The following is a 23648-nucleotide window of genomic DNA, read 5'->3' as shown; positions in this document are numbered from 1 at the left end:
GAGTGCAGTCTCGTAGAGTGCATTCGTCCTAGGCACACTGGCCGCACCCCTTGCCTAATGGTTTGGGATGTGATAAGGTACAACTCTCTCTCACTTCTGGAGTTTCTGATGGGGATGCTGACCAGCGCCCGGTAATGGCAGAGTGTTGTTAGACCCGTTCTTTTGCCGTCTTGCAACAGAAAGGTGATGTGTTGTTCCTACAGGATAACGCTCAAACACACACTGCCCGTGAAACTCAACGTGCTCTGCAAGTCGTGTAACAACTTCACTGGCCAGCATGATCTTCAGACTTGTCTCCAATCGAGCACGTGTGGGATATGGTGGAACGAGACGTCACTAGTTCGATTCGCCATCGACAACTCTTACAGAACCACGTGGACAGGTCCAACAGGACTGGCGTAGGGTATCTCAGGACAGTATTCACCATCTGTACGATCGACTGAATATCAGAGTCAGCTCCTACATTGCGGCCGTAGGAGGCTACGCCACGTACTAATGTGGGTGTATCAGCATGAGTCGATACTTGGTACCTCAGAACCGCTTGTGCCATTGATCTGTAAAAGTAATCATTTCATATTCTCCACACGCGCGGTTGCAACAATAGATCTTGAGTGAATAGGAAATCCCTAAAATGGTGTAATAATTTTCTCCGGTGTTGTATATCAAAATATTTCGTCGAACTTAAATAAATCATGTTTCTGTTATTTATAAACAGCTTTAGCGTTTATCAATAAAAACAGGAAGTCTTGCCTTTGATCATGATGTACATTCGTTTGAGTTCAAAATAACAAGAATAACTATATATATTTTTATGTTTCTGCTTGTAAACGGTACTTGCACCAAGAGTAGTTGTTTTGGTTGCAAAAGAGCGCAGTACTCACATGATCAACAAATTTTTATTACTTGTAAAACGCAATTTGTAAACTCAAAGGATATAAAGTGCACACTGGACTAACACTGGGTGATGTGCTCCTATACTTTTATGCCAAACGAGTAACCAAACAAACAAGGAGAACTCCTCGGGTCCCAGATTCGCTTGTATGTTTCTTTCCCCACCAATACTACTAGATTCGCTTGTATGTTTCTTTCCCCACCAATTCTACTAGATTCGCTTTTATGTTTCTTTCCCCGCCAATACTACTGGTAATCCCACCATTTACAACTTCCGAGCTGTAGTTCTGGAGTTTTGGCAGAGCGCAACGCTATTCGATACTCATTCAGCTGAGTGGTGCCTCGTGGCTGCTCTAGCGCGTGAAGGCAGGCAGCCCCCCAAAAGAAGTCTAAGGGTTTGCCTACCCTCAGCAACTAGAACATCTGCAAGGCTCCACTCGGCTGAATCGGTGATGAAGTCTCTGACAGGTATATTTTTAACGTGACCAAAAAAGGTGCATAGTTAGCACCGAAAGAGTTGCCGAACTGGGGTTCTTAAAGGGACCCTTTGCCATTTTATTCACTCAACTATCAATGTTTTACCCCTCCATGATTACACCATTGGAGGGCACGAAACGGAAGGGCTGCAAAAGCGTAAAGTCCCTTTGCTGCTTCGGACCACGTTCAAACTTTGTCTAACGATTTTCAACGGTCCACAGTGGTTCTACCCTCTATACAAGAGAAAAAATTGTAGTCGCACTACATTTCAAAGGGGTGGGATCACGTTCAACTGGGTTGCAACACCACTATGTACTTAGAGAATATTTAGATCGTCTGGTTGTGTCAGCAACTTTGAACGTTGTCAAGAACGTCGTATTGTTGTTCATCGCACTGTGAACTGTCGTTTTAGACCGCGAAGAGTGTGGGAATCACGCCTCAAGGAAAATGTTGGTTCCATTGAGGCCATTTACGCCATTTCTTGAGGGCTTTTCTTATCGATTCTGGGCGGCGGTCAGTCTGTAATGTTTACCTAGGCCACCCATGAGAAAATACTTAATTTCAACCTTTGGTGTCGTGGTTCTAACTTCCAGCGCAGTGGCGTCAAGAGAAGAGTGCAGTGTGAGTAAGGTGGAGTGTGATGACCTTCCCATAGTGTGACACGTCCACAGTGGCGTAGGGCAGCAATATGATGAAGCTAGGTGCTAACGTAACATCGCTAACCCCCCTTACATCTCACATGATTTTTTGAGCTGTGGCCTCCCTTCGCATGTTTCGACACATTGCCGCCATACTTTTGAACCATTGCAGAGAAGGGTTGTAGGCACCTTTAAGTCAAATTTCAAACTTACGCATCTCACTGGGAGACAATTACGAGGTTTCGAAGAAGTGATACTTTTTTACCGATAAATTGCAGCCTCGATAGGCCAAGACCCTGCCGCTGCTGAATTGGGAAACATGCTGCTGAATGTTTCTCCTACTTACACGACGCGTAGCACGATCTTTTCACAAACAATTAGCATTCAAATGTGATTTCGGAATGGGAAACCCGCAGCGGAATTTTTCATTCTATACCTAATGTCGATGGTGTTCTTCTAACTACGAAGGCTATTTGGAAAGTGAGTAACAATCGGTTGGGAAAAAATCCGATGAAGCTTTGCACAGATGTGTTGGGCAGTGTCTCTTAGTATGACGGTAGACAGAGTCACTTCGCTTTTATCAATAGTGAGTGCACAGTGAGCTCGTGAAAATGCCTCGAAAGCAGTGTCTCCCGCCAGGTATTGTTGCCTGCCGACAAATTTCGCCTGATTTCAAGCAAACCCACGTAACGTAACTGTCATGCAGTTCCTTCTTCGTGACAGATCTCAGCCGCTCATTGAAGGGGCAATGAGGATAATACTGCAGCGTGTTTGATCATCTGTCTTACATCCCGGACTCGGTACCCTCTGCTTTCCATCTCTGCTCGGATGAACCGCTAGCTATGAAGACAACATTTTGCCACAGACAGCGCGCTGAAGTCCAGCGTAAAATTTTGTCTTGAACCGCAGGAGGCTGCCTTCTTGACAAGGGTAGTGGGAAGCTGGTACAACGCTACGACAGATGTCGAAGTCGGAGCATTGACTATGTAGAGTAGCACCTGGGAGGTGTAACGACCTGTTGCGAATAAAATAGTTTTGATTTTCGCTGTGGTTCCCATTTCGAGGCCGATCGTTCCTTACTTCGCGAATAGCCCTCGGACTTTGTGCAGTTGGGCCTAAATTCCACTCATTTTCATATCCAAGCCCACATATCACGCCTATTTAAGGGTTTTTGCATCTAGCAGTAGTTATTGTGGTACTTGGCCGATACCCAGGTTTTATCACAAAGGCTACAAATCTATATTTCTCCCGCATATTAGTCACTTCTTCCCATTTATAGTTAGAACATCTGATTATACACATCTTTAAGAACGTCCGAATATCGTATACTGACATACTATATTGTTTCATTACTAAGTTTTATATACTGAAAACCGTAAGTCCGGGAGAACACACATTACAATGATTCTTTATTCGTTGTACCATAATATATCCTTTCCTTAGTATGCTTCTACTTATTTTACAATCCAACATGCTGTGTGAGTGAGTGCGTGCATGTGTACGTGTGTGTGTGTGTGTGTGTGTGTGTGTGTGTGTGTGTGTGTGGAATGTCAGGTATAAATATTCAGTTGATATTTGACGTTCCGCAATGTATTGTAGAAAAAGACTCTTTTTCTTTCGAATTTCCAGTCACAGTAACATAGATTCAGTTTTTCTAGCTACAATTCCTCAAAAATCTTATCCGATGTAGCTACCATCTTAGTTGCTCTTCAAAATATAGGCGGTAATTGTCAACAACGGGAGAAAACTTTGGCAACCGATTTCTGAGAAGAAATTTAACAAAGGTAATCTAGTGAAAACCCTCTGAATAGAAGGTCTGTAGCGCGGAATCCATACATTTCCAGACAAACTTAAATTGAACCTCATTGTTCTATATTTTTGTCGTGGAACCACTCCTTCTCTTAGTCACCTTTTATTGTTATCATACTATATAGCTGCTAAATTAATTCTGCAGTCAATTAGTCTCCATATTTGCACATAAACAATGCCAAGAGAACATCATAAAATACACTAAGATGACAAAAGTCATGGAATACCACCTAATATCGTGTTGGACCTACTTTTCCCCAGCGCGATGTAGCAACAAGATGTGGCATGGACTCAAAAACTCGTTGAAAGTCGTCTGCAGAAATACTGAGCCATGCTGCGTCTATAACCGCCCATAATTGCGAAAGTGTTGCTGGTGCAAGATTTTGAGCACAAACTGACCTCTCGGTTATGTCCCACAAATGTTCGATAGGACTCATGTCGGGTGATCTAGGTGGCCAACTCATGCGCTCGAATTGTCCAGAATGCTCTTCAAACCAATCGTCAACAACTGAGACCTGGTGACACGGCGCATTGTCATTCATAAAAATTCCACCGTTGTTTGGGAACATGAAACTCATGAATGTCTGCAAATGGTCTTCAAGTCACCGAACATAACCCTTTCTAGTGAATGATCGGTTAAGTTGGACCAGAGGACCCAGTGCACACCATTACGGAGCTACCAACAGCTTGCACAGCGCCTTGTTGGCAACCTGGGTCCACGGTTTCGTAGGGTCTGCGCCACACTCCAACCCTACTATCAGCTCTTACCTGCTGAAATAGGGACTCATCTGACCAGGCCACGTTTTTCCAGACGTCTAGGGTCCAACCGATATGATCATGCGCCCAGGTAAGGCGATGCAGGCGAGGTTAGCAAAGGCACTCGCGTCGGTCGTCTGCTGCCATAACCCATTAACACCAAGTTGCGCCGCACTGTCGTAACGGATATGTTCGTCATGCTGCCCACATTAGTTTCTGCGGCTATTTCACGCAATATTGCTTATCTATTAGCACTGACAACCTTACGCAAACGCCGCTTTTCTTGGTCGTTAAGGGAAGACCATCGGCCACTGCGTTGTCCTTGATGTAAAGTAATGCCTGAAATATGGTTATCTCGACACTCTTGTCACTGTGGGTCTCCGAATATTGAATTCCGTAACCGTTCCAGAAGTGGAATGTCCCGTGGGTCCAGCTCCTACTACCATTCCGCGTTCAAAGTCTGTTCATTCCCGTCGTGCTGCCATAATCACGTCGGAAACCTTTTCACATGAAGCACGTGAGTAGAAATGACATATCCGCGAATGTATTGCCCTTTATATCTTGTGTACGCGATCCGTCCGCCATCAGTATATATGCATATCGCTATCCCATGATTTTTGTCACTTCAGTGTGTCAGCTCACATTTCGAAATTCCAGCTTTAATGGTCATCTCACCTGCTCGGATGGTTACGCATTTCAAAGGAGTCTGGGTTCATTTATCATGTATACTTCATTTTAAACTATTAAAATGAAGGGAATATGTGAGAACTGTAGCAGTGTATTAAGTAGTGTAATTACGGTTTTTCCAGCACAAAATGGTTTCAGTGGGGACACTGCCATAGGGAGATCGCCTGAAAAGTCATAAACCCCACTCCTAGAATTCCAAGACATACAGAGGAAGCATTTTGACAAAGGAACATGTAGGGAAGTAGGTGCCTTGAGATTGGAGGAAGCATAGAAAGAAATGCCGGCAATTGTGGCAGACAGAGGAGAGAAGGATGGCTGAAGTGTCAGTCGCTGAACAGACTGTGAGAAATAGAATACAGTCTGTGAGTCCTATTGTAGACACTAATAGTAATTTTCTTAGTTGTCAGCCTGTGAAAAGCGTCAGAAAATGCAAGTGTGTTAGCCAAGGGTGACTTGTAGGCGCTCAACCACAGTAGATATTGGAGATGCGACCGAGGCAGTACTACCGACTATTACTTTTAAACTGACATTCAAGAAAACCAATATTCTTCTCGGTACACACCAAGAGTATTATGCAGAATTTCAGTGGGATCCGTTTCCACTAGGTTATAAAACAAATATTGAAGTGGGATAAAACACCATAACACAGTGTGTACAGGGTGGTCAGAAACAGCCTGGAAAGCTTGTCAGGGTGTTGCAGGGCAGGTTGTGCTGAAAAATAATTGTTAGGAAAATATTCGGTACGTTTCTCCGTTTCCAAGTGAGTTAGCATTAAAGTTAGCCAGTCGGGCCGTTGTACGCGCAAATTCAAGCGTCCCGCAAAGTACAGTTAGTGTTACTTGTTCTCACAGCGTAGATGATAGCGAACATACTGCTCGGCCTTTAGCTTGGGTTTGTCCTTACTACCATTCCTTGTCCAGTTTTGTATCGTTCTCTTGTTCGATTTTAGGAAACCAAACGAAGTACACCGTCTCTGGCGGACCGCTTGAATTTGCGCACGTATTTGCCTGATGGTCTAAATTTAATGCTAATTAACACGGAAACGGCGCTACGTATATTTTTTTGTGTTGTTAACAGTTATTTCTCAGCACAACCTACCCTGCAACACTCTCACAAGCTTTTCTCGCTATTTCTGACAACCCTGCATAAGGCAAATAAAATACTGAAGAATGTATACAATTTGTAAGTATATGATAAATTATCATTGACGCAAAGAAAAGAAATAGAATAAATTTCAGCTTTGTCGAAATGAGAGTAGGTAAGTCCATGGATTATTTAACAAACACAAACATATTAGGAATGAATATCCGTTGTTATTTTTTACAGCTAAATGCACTAGCAAAAAGAATCTCATCGATGTGTTAGGTCTGTAGACGTCATGTCATCAGTAGGTAAAAACTGCTATCTCTCAGTTACATATGACTCCTATTTACTCTATACTCTTACTTACGGAAACGATTTTGAGTACTTATATTCACAATATACGGGTACAATTTGCATACTACAACAGGAGCTGATAAAATAAACTCTTGACTGTGGACATAGTTTAAGAACCGAACTAACACTCTCAGTAGATCTACTAACCCATTCTGCACATTAAAAAAATCCAGTGAGATGAGATATTTTTGTTACTCTGTGATGAAAACTGGAGACAAGTTAAAACTAGTGCTCTAATTGGACTCTAGCGCAGATTTCTCCCTTTCAAGAAAGATACCGTGGAAGGCTGGAGGTGAGTTGAAACTTTGACCTGGTTCTTGAGGCCTACACAGAAAGTTCAGTTAATAGGCAACTGCACGTGAAAGTATTCCTCTTCTGGGCCTCGTTTCTAACTTCTCACAAATGCTCAAAACATTATTATTTATTAATTTTATAGCTCTGTCCATGAGTGTGGGACAATATACAGAGTTAACTCATATTTACCAAGAAAATATAACAAAATACTAAAAGAAAAAACATTTCTACTAGTGAATGAAACTGTTCCATGTAGTCTCCAAGGAAAAGAAAGCTATGACTAAAACTACAATACATATTTGAAAAAGTTGAAAGTAGTTGTACAAGTAAATATACAGTTATGTTAGTAATTTCATGCAATGGTATTAATTATCTTTGTGTGTCATTTGACCTGAACTGTATATTTTCTTGTGCCTTCCTTATTGTAACTCACGTGGACCGGACCACATGGGGTGCTGACTAACAGCGGATAATAGAAGAACTCTAAAAGCGTATTAAATGGTTACAAAACGAATGGCAAATGTATAACAAATGAATATGCTGAGTATTTGCCATTGATGTGCCTGCGTGGTCCTCATGTTCATCTTGGAAAATGTATAACAAATGAATATGCTGACTATTTGCCATTCGATTTGTAACCATTTAATACGCTTTTAGCGTTCTTCTACTATCCGCTGTTAAGTCAGCACCCCATGTGGTCCGGTCCACATGAGTTACAATAAGGAAGGCCCAGGAAAATATACAGTTGAGGTCAAATGACACACAAAGATAATTAATACCATTGCATGAAATTTAAAAGTAAGTAAGCTACCTCTGAGAACTTTTCGACGCCCCTACACAAAATTTTAAAACGTAAAATCAAGTGCTGGCCAAAACTCAGTTCGAAACATTTGAGTCCAGACCATGTGCTCTCACAGTTTGACGATAGTACACAAACCGGAAATATGGTCTTTAGAAAAGAGGCGGAAATTACCTACTTCAAAATAACTCTTGGCGGTTGAATATATGGGTCGTTAAATCCAAGACGCAGCTGTTACGAAACAGCACGGATGAACTTTCAATTGGAGTTGCTTGAACTCCGCTGCTTTCGTCTTCCTGCCGTCCACTTTCCGTACGTGATCGAGTCCCTTCCACTCTTGTGGTCACGTTTTCTTGTGAGCCAATTTTCGTGTTCGTATTTGATGAATGTGCATTTCTCTCTCGCTGACACTATGTGATCCTGATAATTCTCAAGTTAACACACATGTAATACTGGTTGTTCGATTTTACAAACTCTACAAAACTTCACTGAATAAATATTACTTTGGGAAAAACAAAATACATAAAGTGAACCGGCATTCTGCATGATAGTTGCCAGTCCATAGCAATATGCCACTCTACATTCTGGTGGATTCAGACCACCTCGAATTTCCGAAAGCAACAGAATGCATGCCGCGCTACTCTGAGCACTAACGACCAAATCAATGGTCCAAGATCCCTTAAAAAACCACGAACTAGTCTAGCATCAAAGAATTTATTGTACCAGTGCGACAGTCAGCTATTAACTACTACTTGAACAGGTGGAAATTCATTGAACTTTAATTCGTGCGAGATGGGAGAATATTAACAATTCTGGAAGGACATTAAAACAGATTCTTTTCAGATTGAACCTATCCAATAATTCATGCTATAAAGTCATGGGTTTCTTACTTAACACACAGTATATGGACGGTAAAAACGCAAAATAAATTAGTAATGACCAACATTCTGCAGCATACGCAAAATTTGCGCACGCGCGCGCGTGTGATTGTGTGTGTGTGTGTGTGTGTGTGTGTGTGTGTGTGTGTTCAATTAGTATTAAGCTGGGTTACCTAGTTTCGTTGTAACACATAACGTTAGTAACTGAACTACTATTACTGATATATATCTAATAAACTATACTAACGGAATTATATCTAGTCGGCCTGAGTGGCTTAGTGGTTCTAGGCGATTCAGTCTGTAACCGTGTGACGGCTACGGTCGCAGGTTTGAATCCTGCCTCGGGCATGGATGTGTGTGATGTTCTAAGGTTAGTTAGGTTTAAGTAGTTCTAAGTTATAGGGGACTGATGACCTCAGATGTTAAGTCCCATACTGCTCAGAGCCATTTGAACCATTTAATTATATCTAGACATTCACCGTTTGCCTGCGAGATCAGGTCCGCTGACTTTTTTAGAAGGCTTATGTCATAATTTGTTAATTTAACAGTGTGTGGCTCACGACAGTGATTTAGAGTGGTCGCGCTAAAAGCAAAGCAGAGACGTTCCAACTTAGCGGAGTATGACTGCGCACGGAAACACTTAGATCCTTGATTATTCTTAATTTTTGTATTTGACTACTTCGTGTCAGTTTCTGGACTCTTGTTTGTGTTTTGTGGATGCAGTCAGACAATAAAACCCAAGTAACACTCTCAAGAAGTTCTGCGTTATTTCAGCAACATATATTAGTAGCTTCAGTGGTGACTCCGATGATACGAACACGAAAATTGGCTCACAAGAAAAAGTGACCACAAGAGTGGAAGGGACTCGATCACGTAGAGAAAGTGGACGGCAGGAAGACGAAAGCAGCGGAGTTCTAGCAACTCCAATTGAAAATTCATCCGTGCCGTATCGTAACAGCTGCGAACCAGAAACAGGTTTAATCTAGCGGTTGGCTCTACGTTTACCGCCGTTTTGCCCACAGAACCCGAAAATTTGGTTTGCACAGGCAAAGCAAATTTCCTGTATAGTGGAATAACAAATGACAAAATAAAGATCGCCTATGTGGTAAGCCAGTTGGACCAAAACTACGCATCTATGTTGGAAGATATAATTGTCAGCCCACCATCTGAAAACTGTTACCAACACATTAAGTAAGCGTTAATACAACGGGTTTCCAAGTCGGTTGAGCAACAAATCCTACATTTACTGCATCATGAAGAGATGGAAGACAAGACGCCCTCGCAATTTCTCCGACGCCTGGGTAGCCTCGCAGCGGACACGGAAATGCCAGACTCAATGCTGCGAGTGCTGTGGACAAGTCGCCTATCTGTATCAGTGCAAAGCATCGTACATTCACACATTGAATCGAATTTAGATAAGCTGGCAGAGATGGCCGACCGAGTACAGGAAACAATTTCATTACCGCTACCCCCAAGCACAGAGCTTCCACGACATTATACAGCAGCGTCAACAGAGATGGCCGCAGCAACACAGCGGAAGTACCATATAGATATACATGACTAGTTGCAGTAGTTGTCAAACGCAGTACAGCAACTGTCATGCCAGGTAGAGACGTTAACAGTGCAGCACGAGCAAATGGAAGTTGACGATAAAGAGAAAAAAATTCAGAGACGACGGAAAACGTTTTCTCAACCACCAGCTAGGATCAACAGCCCGAGTCCACATCGACGTCAATTTTGTTGGTATCACGAGCGTTTTGGTGAACGTGCAACACGATGCTCACCACCGTGTAATTACCCAAACTTCTCGAGTGGCCCGCAATACGAGCGACCGGTTGCGGGAGTTTATAGTTCCTACAAAACAATTCATTCTCGCACAGACTCTTTGTGGCAGACAAACTTTCGCGGTGCAAGTTCCTCATAGACACAGGGTTGGATGCTTCCTTATATCCGCACAAGATGTTACGTGTTGGTGTGTAGCCCATGCCCTTACAGTTTTCTGTATCAAACAACTCAGTGATTAAGACATTTGGTGAAATAACTCTGCCGTTAGATTTCGGACTGGGCAAGAGATATCAGTGGCAGTTTATTGTAGCAAATGTAGCAGAACCAATAATAATAGGAGCAGACTTCCTCCCCAATTTCAGCTTGCTGCTTGAGGTCAGGAATGGCTGTCTAATCGACAGTACTTCCGGTTGCAGTACAAGAGGCATCCAGGCACCTTATTCCATGAAAGACGTGCGAGAAGCATTCGTCACAAATGAGTTTACGCAGCTGTTTCAACACTTTCCCGAGATTGTTACACCACAATATAAGAAGAAAGACGTGATACATAATACGTAACATTTCATCGAATCCACACCGTGTCCACCAGTGTCTGCACGGCCACGGAAATTACCACCTGACCACCTAGTAATAGCAAAACAAGAATTTGAGAAATTGTTGAAGGAAAACATGATCCGTCTGTCTGACAGACCGTGGGCTTCGCTGTTGTATTTAGTTCCCAAGAAAGATAAAACGTGGAGACCTTGTGGCGATTTCCAGGCACTAAACGCAAGGACAATACCAGATAAGTACCCGATTCCGAATTTGCAGGAGTTTAACAATTTGCCAGCGGCATCACATGTGTTCAGTGTAGTGGATTGTGCGAGAGTTTACATGCAAATCCCAGTGGCGGCAGAAGACGTGCCAGAGACAGCTATAACTACCACGTTTGGCCTTTTCTAACACATGTATATGCTTTTTGACTTACAAATGCCGCCCAGACATGGCAAAGGTTTATCGACGAGGGTTTGCGTGGCCTGCATCAGGAGCACGGTCCGCCTGGTGACAGAACGTTTCGTATCGCCCGGGGTAAGCAAAGAACGCAGGAAATGGACGCAAGAATATTTGGACTGCCAAAGAAGCAAAGTGGGTCTCACGCCCATCCTCCGTTAGGGATTTTTCCTGACAGTTGCGAAAGATTCTCTCATGTCCATCTTGACTTGGTGGTGACCATTACCGCCTTCAGAAGGTTTCCGCTACCTTCTTACGGTAATTGATCGATATACCTGTTGGGCGGAAGCCGTTCCGATATGGGACATTTCAGCAGAAACGACAGCAAAGACCTTCTTGGGCGTGTGGATAGCGCGCTTTGGATGTCCGGTACATGTAACCTCGGACGTAGTGAGACAGTTTGAGTCAACTTTATTTCAACAGTTAACCAAGCTGTGTGGAATGAACCACCACAAAGCTACCAGTTATCATCCCAAGAGTAACTGTATGGTAGAAAGATGGAATCGGACTTCTCTTATGTGTCATGAGGACAAATGGACACAGGCTCTGCCTTTGGTATTAATTGGTTTGCGCACTGCTTACAAGCCTGACTTAGGCGCGTTTACCGCAGAAATGGTGTATGGCCAGAATATCCACGTCCCAGCGGACTTCATTGAAGGCAGGAGTCCTACGACGACTCTGATACATCACCTACGTTCATAGCGCAGTTTCGACCACAAGTGTCGCGTCTGGGCACACTTCCAAGCAATAGGCATGGCCATCAACCAACTTCCATGCACAAAGACTTGAGCAAATGTACCCACATTATGCTGAGATCAGACATCGTCAAACCACCATTGCAACAACCGTATTCGAGGCCTTACGAAGTTTTGCGCCGAAACACGCATACGATGGAAATCTCCTACAATGGGAAGTCAATAGTGGTGTCAAAAGAAAGAGTCAAGCCAGCTTACATTCCTGCTGACGGTAACGAAGAATCTCATCGAGCAAACAAGCCAGCAGCGAGGATATCGGAGGAAACAGTTTCTCTTGTGTCTCCAGCGTCCAGTCAGCAGACATCGCCCGAGCAAGTACCTCATAGACACACACGAGCAGGTCAGCAGGTACGCTTCAAGTACGTTTACGTCCCGGGTTCTCCGCACTTCCAGCAGGGAGTCTGTGTGGCGAACGACAGTAATTTCAAGTGGTCGCGCTAAAAGCAGAGACGTTCCAACGCAGCGGAGTATGACTGCTTACGGAACCCCTTTGGTTCCCTGATTAATCTTAGTTTTTGTATTTGACTACTTCGTGTTGGTTTCTGGAATCATTTTGTGATTTTTTGTGTGATTGCTAATATGATTGTGTTTTGTGGATGCAGTTAAACAATAAAAGCCAAGTAACACCCTCAAGAAGTTCTGCGTTTTTTCAGCAATATATATTTGTAACTTCAAGTGTAATGTCTACTTATTGCATAGTCTCACCACCGGTCAGTCAACTTCTCTTTCGAAATGCCATTGTACATGTGCGCTACCTACTACAAGTCCTGTAACATCACCACGAGAGCTGTGCCGCAGGCTGTGCCCACGGACGCGGGCAACATATTGGTTCTGCATCCGAAGAGCATGTCCATTACATATAATTTTGGAAACAACAAGCCTCCACATACAACACAAGACGCCACCGTTGGTAGCAACTTATGAACGTGGAAATCATGTAATGTCTTAACCACGGCTCCAATTCGTTCTATCCACCAATTCATTTCAAATCTTCAAGTACCTTAGCTGACACTTCACATCTCTTACTGAAAAAACTTATGTCGTTAGCTAATTTATGTCCATAAGAAGGTCTCGCTTCCATCACGACAGCCCGAACCAAGTGCTAGAGGTGAATGTGCTATTGGATGGAAGAGAAGATTTATAAATCAGTCCTTATAGCCAGGACAAAGAATTCTTTATTTATGTTTCATTATCTCTGAAGAAAACAGAAAATGACTGGAGTATTTATTTAGGGAGCACATGAGCTCGTTCTTCATACTAGGGACGAATATCTCTTAGGAGTAGCGTTGTTTATCTTGACCAATTTCAGTTTTTTTTTCATAGACTGCTTTCCAACTGCCTTGGCATGTTAGATACAGTATACCGGTTCTCAATCGTTCACAGAAGTTACGCAATGTCGGGCTCGGTTGCTACTTGGATTGGCGACCGCCTAGGACACATGGTGCCTTTGGCTATGGGACACGCAAGTCGTCGAAGTGGCGTTCTGTTGAAAGAGCTGCACGCGTCGTTGAGCCATACAACATTACAGTTATAGACTGATTAATACTTTCTATTCCTCTAAAACTCATTTACTTGTAAGTAAAGCAAAGGCACTGGAATTAGTCATCATCCATCGTGTACTTTTGTTTACAACTATCCTGCAGTTTATAATTAACTATGTGTGTAAATAATAAATTTGACATCCTCCATTGTGCACTCATGTTTACAACTGATCTGCAATTTGTGATCAACAATATGTGTAAATAATAAATGTGATTGGTTTTTCAGTTTGGGCAAAGCAGCGACCCATACGAATCAGAAGATATCTCACGAGTGATAAATGGAGAAGCACCTCTCTTCGTAACAATGGAGGGTAAGTGAAATGCCTCCCATAAATTATGAAAACGTCTCGTTTTAAGTAGTGTGTAAAGCCAAAGATTAATACAGACAATCCTACGATAACGAGCACGTAAAAGTACCGACGTTCTTCGTAAACAGGTATTGCTTTGCACCTGTGCGGATTTCGCCCACAGAACCAGAAGAAAAATGATTTTTAAGAGAATTACTTGAGTATTTACTTACAGCTTAAGTGATAAGCATATAGATCCTTAGGTGCCTAATTGATGGACAACTATCTCAGTTTCTTTATATAAGACACTTTTATCATCACATTTGAATGAAATACTTTGCTAATTATACAGCTTCAAAACCTTCGATGAATACGGCAAGCATTTCCTTGCAGTTCGGTAACAGATATTTAGGTTTCATAATTCAAAAATCTGTCTGTTTTCCTAAGGAAACGCTACGGAGAATCATCCACTTCCATAGTTTCAGGCGTAGAAAATGCTCCCTTTGATATAGAACCGTAAGAAACTAAATTAAACCCAATCTAAGGAACTAATTAGGAGATCGGAGGAGAAGTCGAATTGAATAAAACTAATTTCAAAGGATCTTTAACTCATTTACATCAATAGTGATTGCATAAAATTTATTTACAGTATGTTCTCAATTTACGTGAGTTGCTTCCCTTACTTATGTGAGGAAATTCTGAGAATACCTTCGAACGCATAGGGCAAGCAAGGAATCGAACGTAATCTAGTACGAAAAACTCATATTTAACGAGTTAAACGTCGTTAATCTTTGACACATGATACGGATGCATTGTACAGAAATTTAAGAAGAGGAAAATTATAAAAAAGGTAAAGTCTGTGAAGCAAGAGTAAGAGCAGGTTATTAGCCGGACTGCAGAATTTTATTATTTATTTTGCCTCCTTCCCCTCCTTACAGCCCTTCCATTCACTCACCAAAAGGTGCCTTCTATTCCATTTGATGTGGCAGCTTCTTTTTTTATTATTTATTTAGTTGAAACTTCTCCCTGATTGTGAAATAAATGATATGGAAAATTTTTGATTTCGTGAAAATGAAATAGAAAATTAATAACACAGTAAAGTCCCTCTTTATGGGTCTATGTTCCTTCATTCATAAGTTCCTTTTCATGGCTATGTATTCCTTTATCCTTACGATGAAAAGTAGTTTCTACTTCTGAAATTCTTCATGTCTCTCTACCTTATAGAAATTAAATGCATGCTCCTTCATAGATGGAATGAATTCTGATATCTTATCTGAATCCAGTCTCTTGTCTACAGAAACTGAGGCTCTTATTTCTTCTTTAGAAAACTGGAGAAATAAATCAATAAATTTATTCTCCTTCCTCGCAGCACATTTTCTTTCTACTACCTTACTTCGATATCGTAAGGTGCATTTAAAATACATGTAATATAATGACAAAAAGTATTAATCTTAAGTACAAAGTAAAAGGAGGGAATTCAGAAATTTGTACGCTTATCTTAATGTATCAGATGCAAAGATACCATTGCATAGTTTGCAAAATTGTTTTGACAATTTATTTTATTCTGCAGTTCGTGGTGCCAGTTTAGAAATAAATTCCGTTAAACTTGGTGTGTCTAATGTTATCACGCAGTGTTGAAATTGACCCTATATTACCGTGATGTTTTTCTGGCCATGATATCGCTTTTGGTCCGGAGTCACAACTTCTTGTAACTTGACATATTGCGGTGCTATTCGCAGTAGTGATGCAGGTTTTCGTTGATTCTAGTCCCAGATTCCGCGTGCGTGTTTCCATGTGAACCTGTGTCCAAGGGTTTCCTCTACATTACACTTACATAATGCTGTGAACCCGCAAGATGGATAGAGTATAACTTTGTGCACACTGGAATCCTTTTATTGACGACTTTGTGCCATTCTGCCCCAACCTCTGACGCAAACTATTTTTGATGAATCTTCTTCCACGCCTCAGACCAACTGACATAAGTGTATTTGATTTCATTTCTCTTAGGAGCTGAACGTTTCTTAATATGGTGGTATCATCTGCGGTTCTGAAAAAGCAGAGCTTTGAATGTATTTTGTCCATATTTACGGCCACTACTTAGGTTTCGGGCTGAATTGCTTTCAGATGTATACTTTTTAGGCCGATAGGGCTGAATTGTGACCTTTTAATGACATTTGTACCAGTAACGCTTTGAATTTTCCGTCAGTATCTATTAATCCGATCCTCTCTACTTCAAAGGGTAATGCTAGTATGCTACATTTCATCGTGAAAACATTTCTACGGCATACGAAATATCCAATAGCTGATAGTAGCATTTTGACTATTGCCGCTGGTACTGGCAAAATGGACGCTAAATAATAAACTTTGGATAAGATGTAGGCTGCTCCCACACTATTTACTGATTTATAGTTGATTATTACTGCCTGTAGTATGTCTGGTTAGAAAATTAGGCATCGGACATTCATTAGCAGCCAGTTTTGGAGAGCGAATTTACTCCGAAGGTAGCGAAAGCTCTAACCGTTAGCCTACAGCCCATGCCCTGTCCATTCTCCCATACTGTTCTGTAATTCATTTACATCTAAAATATTCTAATACTAATGAGGAGGTTGTAATGTGTAACACTTTTGTACCACACTGTTCATTTATTTCACTTTAAATTCAAGTATCACGTCCCTACTTGTTCTGAGCGCACTCACACTACAATTCACCCATTTACCATGAGCTTATATGAATTTACATTGCCGATTATCTACTGTGCGACCGTCATTTAATGATATAACAACTCCCCAGATACGAAATTACTTTTCAGCTTCAACATTCTCATTTTGCTCACCCACATGCGAGTCCTACTCGCGAGATGGCTCTTGTGCGACTCTGTTTAATCTTTCCACAACGTACTTCACATTTACGCGCCATCGCGGGAAACGCAACCACTGGGGATTGGCCATGCAAGCACGTTCCGGCTCGACTGCCTCACTCCTTTGCGCCAAACGATCTCCAGGCCACCATCTCTCCCTTCTAGAACCATGGGGCATCCCCGTCAGCGGTGCCGCTGTGCTTTAACAAAGAAGCGTACGGATAGATTAGATTCTTCTGGTATAGGGTCGATATCTGTACCCTTACATCTCCCAACTAATTATGTTCAAAGTCCACGTGAAACAAGGATTTTTGAAAGTTAAAAAGAAAGAAATCATCTCACTGAAAAAGTTATTCCCCACTATCTGAAAACAAATTTTTCCTTTTATTTTTTCAAGATCTGTACTTCATATAAACCACATCCCTCCATCGCTATTATTTTGGACATTTACACAGATATAATCAATTTCATAATGTGTAGAATCACTTAGGCAGGAAAGATCATATTGAAGATTTCGTTTCAGTCCGTTTCAAATTTCAAGAAACATAAAAGCTCACACTCCTCAGTTTTCCACACAACAAGATTAAACTGAGAATTACATTTACGTACCATTTTAGTCCATTACAAATTTCATGAAATACGGAATATTCTATAAATTATGAAATAAAACTACACACAAATACATTTCTCAAAATCCTGAACACCGCAAATCAAACTGAAAATTACAAATACATTTCGTTTCAGTCCATTTCAAAACATATTAAATATAAAACTTTGAGCTGAAAGGAAAATACACAGAAACCTGTTTCTCAAAAATTTTTAAACCACATTATGTTATTTTCTTTAACCAGATAGTTCAAATGAGGTAAGTATATATGTGAAAAAAGGTACTCTGCATGATAAAAAACCTAGAAATCAATAAACTTTACCAGATTATCCAAATACGAGGGTGAATCAAATGAAAACCTTGAATTTGTAGTAATAACAATTCGAAATTTCGCGCCGTTATCCTGTAAGTTGGTAAGCGTGCTACAAACAACGTGCAGAATGGCCTGTAGGTGGCAGCATAGTGCAGATGCACACATACCGTCGCAGTAACCGCCCCACTTGCGACTTGCACCAGGTAAGAACAGCGTTCTGTTATTCCGTTTTTGAGTAATGAAGGCGTGAAACCTATTGAAATTCTTTGACGAATGAAGGTTCAGTACGGTGATGCATGTTTGTCACATCAGCAAGTCTACGAATGGAACAGGAAGTTCGCAAATGGTGTGACTTCAGTGGAAGATGCTCCTCGTCCAGGTCATGCACAACGAGTTGTGACTCCACAGAACATTGCAGCAGTTGAAGCCACAGTGAAGGAAAACCGCCGAGTGACACTGAATGACATTGAAGCATGTTTACAGATTAGTGATGGGTCAGCACACCACATTGTGCACGATGTGCTCCAGTTTCACAAAGTGTCGGCAAAATGGGTGCCACGGTAGCTGACTCCTGAAATGAGAGAACGACGTGTCGATGCTCGTGAAGAACTTCTTCGTCGCCTTGAACGAGAAGGTGATGGCTTCCTTGCAAGAATCGTTACTGGGGACGAAACCTGGGTTCACTTCCACCAACCGGAAACGAAGAGAGCGAGCAAGAAATGGCGCCATTCCTCATTACCAAAGTGTTTTCCATATGTTTGGATCGCTCAAAGACGCAGTGGGAGGAAAGAAGTTCCGTTCTGATGAAGAGGTACGCCACGCGGTGCATGAGTGGTTGCGTGGACTACCAAAAGAATTTTTTTCTAAACGAATTTATGCACTTTGTAAGCACTGGAGGACTTGCATTGAGCGTGGGGAGATTATGTTCAGAAGTGATACAGCTTTGTACCACTTCTGCACAGTAAATAATATTTAAAAAAAATATTTAAGTGCTTCATTTCACTCACCCTCGTATGTCATGGAAAAGCTTCTGAAATTCAATAGCTGCGCGGAGTGGCCGCGCGGTTTAAGGCGCCATGCCACGGATTATGCTGCCACTCCCACCAGAGGTTGGAGTCCTCTCTCGGGCATGGGTGTGTGTTTTGTTCTTAGCATAAGCTAGTTTAAGTGGTGTGACGTCACGTGTGCTGGACTGTTACTGAAATTGCTCGTCAATATTTTATAAAGTTTTAGTCTTCAGTTACTTATTTTAGTTTATTTGTGTTAATATTTGCTGTAAAAGTAACTTATTAGTGGATTTTCATTCATCTCAGTCTTTCTTCCTGTGTTATTGATTCCAGTGGTCTGTTATTCGTGAGTGTGCTTACGCCGTTCGTCCAAGCCTCGCGCCTCAGTAGAGTGTTTACATTTTGCGGCGTGCAGTTGCAGCTGTAGTGGTTATAAAGCGAAATACTGACAAAGTTATTTGTGCGTTGTTACGCAGTTATTAAATTTAATACTTTTCAACGGTGTTTCGTGCTGTTCGTGGCGAAATAACGATTTAATAAACTTTTGGAAACGTTCGCTCGCTGTGTTTTTTGTTTTCTTTGCGTTGAAATCGTTTAGTAAATTTCGTGCTTTAGTATTCAACTGACGTTTCTTATTCTTTCTAGTGAAACATTTCAGTAAAATTTTCATTCAGTGTTTTCCCTTCGTTGAGTGTTACAGTGGTCGCTTGAATTTTTGGTTTTAGCTAGTAATTTTGTGAATTTTTGTGGTATTGGTATTCGCAGCGGAGCAATAGTATTAATACAAGTAGTGGATTTCTTAGTATACAGACAATTTCGGGACAGCTATTGTTAGTTCTATAAATAGTTCTATTCGTGTAACTGAACTTAATTAACGTAGACGTAGTTTTTTTTCAGTAACTGTAAAATTTTACCATGAGTGAAAAGTGTAGGCTCCGTCGTAGGTTTGTGAGCAGTGGGTTACGGTGTGGGATTTGTTCAAAGTATTTTCATTCGGGGTGAGGGGGGGGGGGGGGGAATGCAGTGGGAAAGCCAGTGAGCATTCTAGTGAGGTCCTCTCCTGGGAATGCAGAATCTATAGTAGAAATAAGTTGATAGAGGAGCATGGGTGTAAGATCTGTGCCCTTCAGGTGCAGTTACAACGCGCAAAGGTGGAACTAGTTTGAGGAATGTGAAGGGTGGTGGGGAATGGGAACTGGCAGTTGGTAAGAAGACAGCTAGGAGGAGGTGGTATTCAGATAGTTATAATTTGCGTATATGCAATAGATCTGACCAACTGTCAGAGTTGAGTGGAGAGGAGCCTCTTGTAGCTGTAGATGTAGGGAACAAGCAGCAGTCCTCAGCAGTTACGAGACCTAGCTCAGTTGCAATGTCTAGCAGAAAGAAGGTTCTGCTGCTAGATAGTTCGCACCGTAGAGGTGTGGGCCAGCAGTTGCAGGAAGTGTTGGGGAGTGAGTACCACGTCACCAGCATTGTGAGGCCTTGTGCAGGGTTGGCTCAGGTGACTGACAGCATAGGGGAGTTATGTAGTGATAGTGGGTGGAGCAGGGAACAGCCTTGATAGGGCCGGGGAATATGATGTAGGTGGTGACCTGGTCAAGATAGCTACTCAAACTGGTGGCACTAATGTCCATTTCGTGCAACTGTTTCAGCGTCATGATCGGCCTCATCTTAATGCGGCTGTTAAGCGCGTTAACATGGGCCTGGGGAGGGCGCTGATGGCAGAGGGCTTGAATCACATTTCAGTGATGCCAGCTGGTTCTATCAGTAGATCGGGCTGTGGTAGGCATGGCCTGCACCTCAGCGGGTATAGGTAGTGGAGGCTGGCAAAGCTTATAGGTGACAGTATAGTGGGTGTTGGTGGAATCACTCATGGAAAAATTTCTGTAGTAGTTGGTGTTAGAGCTGCACCTTTTTTTAGATTGGAGTCAGCTGATAGGTATACCTGCTTAAAGGAAGTCCCTCTGACTAAGGGCTCACGTTAAGAGGACGTCATGTTTCCAAGCAGAGAAGGAATTTGCATATTTCATCAAAATATAAGAGGTATTAGAGATAAAGTTAGTTTAGATTGGATTAGATTACATTAGATTTACTTTCATTCCAATTGATCCGTAGTGAGGAGGTCCTCCAGGATGTAGAACAAGTCAGAAAAACAACAATACATGACAAATATTTACAACTCAAACAAATTGAGCTAATGTAGCATTCCACGGGTTCCAAGTGGAATGATCGTCATCTTTTAATGAGCACTATATGAAAGAATCATTTTACAAATACTAATGCACTGAATTTAAAATAAAAAAAGTTTTTTATTTATTTATAAGGTAATAAACGTGTAATACAACTACTATAATACTTATTTACAATGAACACATAACTGCACCGAAATGGTGCAGAAGTTAGATTGTACTTATAGATGTTGACTCTCAAATTATTGGTATGTCGGAGCAGCACTTAAATAATTTGACACTTCAGAGGCTTCCTTTACCAGGATGCAGATTAGCTGCCTGTTTTGCAAGGAGTTACTTTCGGGCTATGTATGTAAAAAACAGTATTCCATTTGAGTCCATAGACGTATCACGGCATGGCACTGAACAGATATTTGAATGTTTGCAGGGGCAGTTGAATTTAGTGAAACTAAACTTCTAATTGTTGTTGTTTACAGACCCCCTAACTCTGTCTTCAGAGCATTTCTGCCCAAGCTAGAGAGGGTTCTTGATTCACTTTGTAGGAAGTACCAGGAACTAGTTATAAGTGGTGACTTCAATATAAATTTTGTATATGATGGTGCAAGAAAAAGGATGTTGGTACATCTCATAAATTCATTTCATCTGATGCAGAATGTGTTTTTTCCAACTAGGGTTGAGGGGAACAGTAGCACAGCCATAGACAATATTTTTATTATTTCTTCATTACTAGGTGGGCATTCTGTTAGTAAAAGTGTGAATAGCCTTCCAGACCATGATGCACAAATTTTAACACTAAAAGGCTTTAGAACTCAAACAAATGTCACATATAACTACAAACTATGTAGGAAAGTTAATCCTACAGCAATAGAGGGTTTTTTAAACCTTGTCAAGGAACAAGAGTGGCAGGAAATTTATAGTGTCGATAACAGGGATGACAAATATAATGCTTTCCCTATCACATTTCTCATGCTCTTTGAGAGTTTCTTTCCATTAGAACGTTCTAAACGGGATACTAGCAGTAGCAGGCAGCCTAGGTGGCTGACTAGTGGGATAAGGATATCATGTAGAGCAAAGTGGAAATTATGTCAAAATGTTAAAAAGTAGTCACGATCATGCTACAGTAGCCCATTACAAACAGTACTGTAAGGTGCTTAAAAATGTTATTAGGAAGGCAAAGAATATGTGGTATGCAAATGGAATAGCTAACTCACTGGATAAAATTAAAATCATATGGTCAGTTGTGAAGGAAGTGTCTGGTCAGCAGCACAAGGTCGACGATATAAAGTCAGTTGGGGGCAAAAATATTTCTGTTTCTGATAAATCAGATATATGTATACTATTTAACAGTAATTTTCTCAGCATTGCTGGTGAATTAAATAAAAATTTAGTTTCTACAGGAAATCATATAACTTTTTGGCAAATGCCTTTCCGAGATTGATGTGTGAAATACTCCTCTGTGATGCAGACAATGAGGAGTCTGAGACAATAATTAAATCACTGAAGACTAAGGACTCTCATGGTTATGATGGAGTGCCTAGCCGAATATTAAAGTACTGTGCTCCACATGCTATCCCTGTATTTAGCCAATTTTGTAATTTTTCCTTTAGGAATGGTCAGTTTCCTGAGCGACTGAAGTACTCAGTAGTAAAGCCGCTATAGAAAAAGGGAGAAAGGGATAATGTAGACAATTTTAAAACTATTTCTATGCCATCAGTATTTGTTAAAGTTATTGAAAAGGCTGTGTATATAAGGATAATTTATCGTTTTGTATCCCCCGATTTGCAATTAAATATACAGTTCGGCTTTAGAAGTCATTAATAACTGAAAATTTCATATTCCCTTTTCTCTGTGAAGTACCGAATGAGTTAAACAAACGGTTTCGAACGCTAGGCATACTTTTTCATTTAACTAAGGATTTCGATTTGTTGATCATAAAATATTGTCACGTAGAAGAAGGTGTAATTAGATGAATGACGGACTCTAACTTCTCTTAACGAAGGTTTATTCAGCACTTGCACATACAAGAGCGCGGAGAGAACTGCCTCCGGCCAGAACACATACAGTATGTATACAGCTACAGAACATTCCAGTACAATGATTCTTGAAATTTTTGAATGCTTCTAGAATGTACTCGAACCGAATATAGAAATTAAAATTGTACAGTCTAGGGTAGTTTTAAACTTATGACATTCCATGCAACAGTTCAGTATCATAACCACTACACCATGGTGATACTCAGCTCCTGTTGCGACATTTGTCCGTCCTTAAGAGAGCAGCGTGACGGTGTTACGTCCTCCTATTCCAGGAACGATTCATCGGTCCTGCATACTTCGACTCCCGATGATGGATTCTCGCCCTGGCGGTGACCTTCTTACAACTTCCTTTGCCGCGACGCTCTTCGTCACTTTTCAGCTTGTTGCCTGTCGCTGGAGGTTCAAATTTACCCTGGATGGCAGGATCCTCATGGGGCTTCATTCGATAGACCTGGACCGTATCCCTGATCTTTCGTCGTCTTGTGTCGGGGTCGAAATCTTCAACTTCATAAGTAACGTCAGATAACTGTCTAAGAACCTTATAAGGTCCAAAGTAGCACCTCATACCATTTTCTCTGCTCAACACTGACGAACATTGATAGCTTGTCGGCCAAGGCC

The 23648-nt window shown here is 41.4% G+C and overlaps 1 protein-coding gene across 1 annotated transcript in view; it reads left to right on the top strand.

Annotated features, from left to right (window-relative positions):
• LOC126184288 (uncharacterized) overlaps positions 1 to 23648 on the top strand; it is a 480787-nt gene that overhangs the window by 380213 nt on the left and 76926 nt on the right. Inside the window, exon 7 of the mRNA XM_049926665.1 lies at positions 13964 to 14048. Coding sequence (XP_049782622.1) covers positions 13964 to 14048 — 85 coding nt within the window. The remainder of the gene's footprint in view (positions 1 to 13963; positions 14049 to 23648) is intronic.

This window comes from Schistocerca cancellata, chromosome 4 (genome assembly GCF_023864275.1).
Source record: "Schistocerca cancellata isolate TAMUIC-IGC-003103 chromosome 4, iqSchCanc2.1, whole genome shotgun sequence".
NCBI lineage: Eukaryota > Metazoa > Arthropoda > Insecta > Orthoptera > Acrididae > Schistocerca > Schistocerca cancellata.
This window is presented reverse-complemented; position numbering and strand designations above follow the sequence as displayed.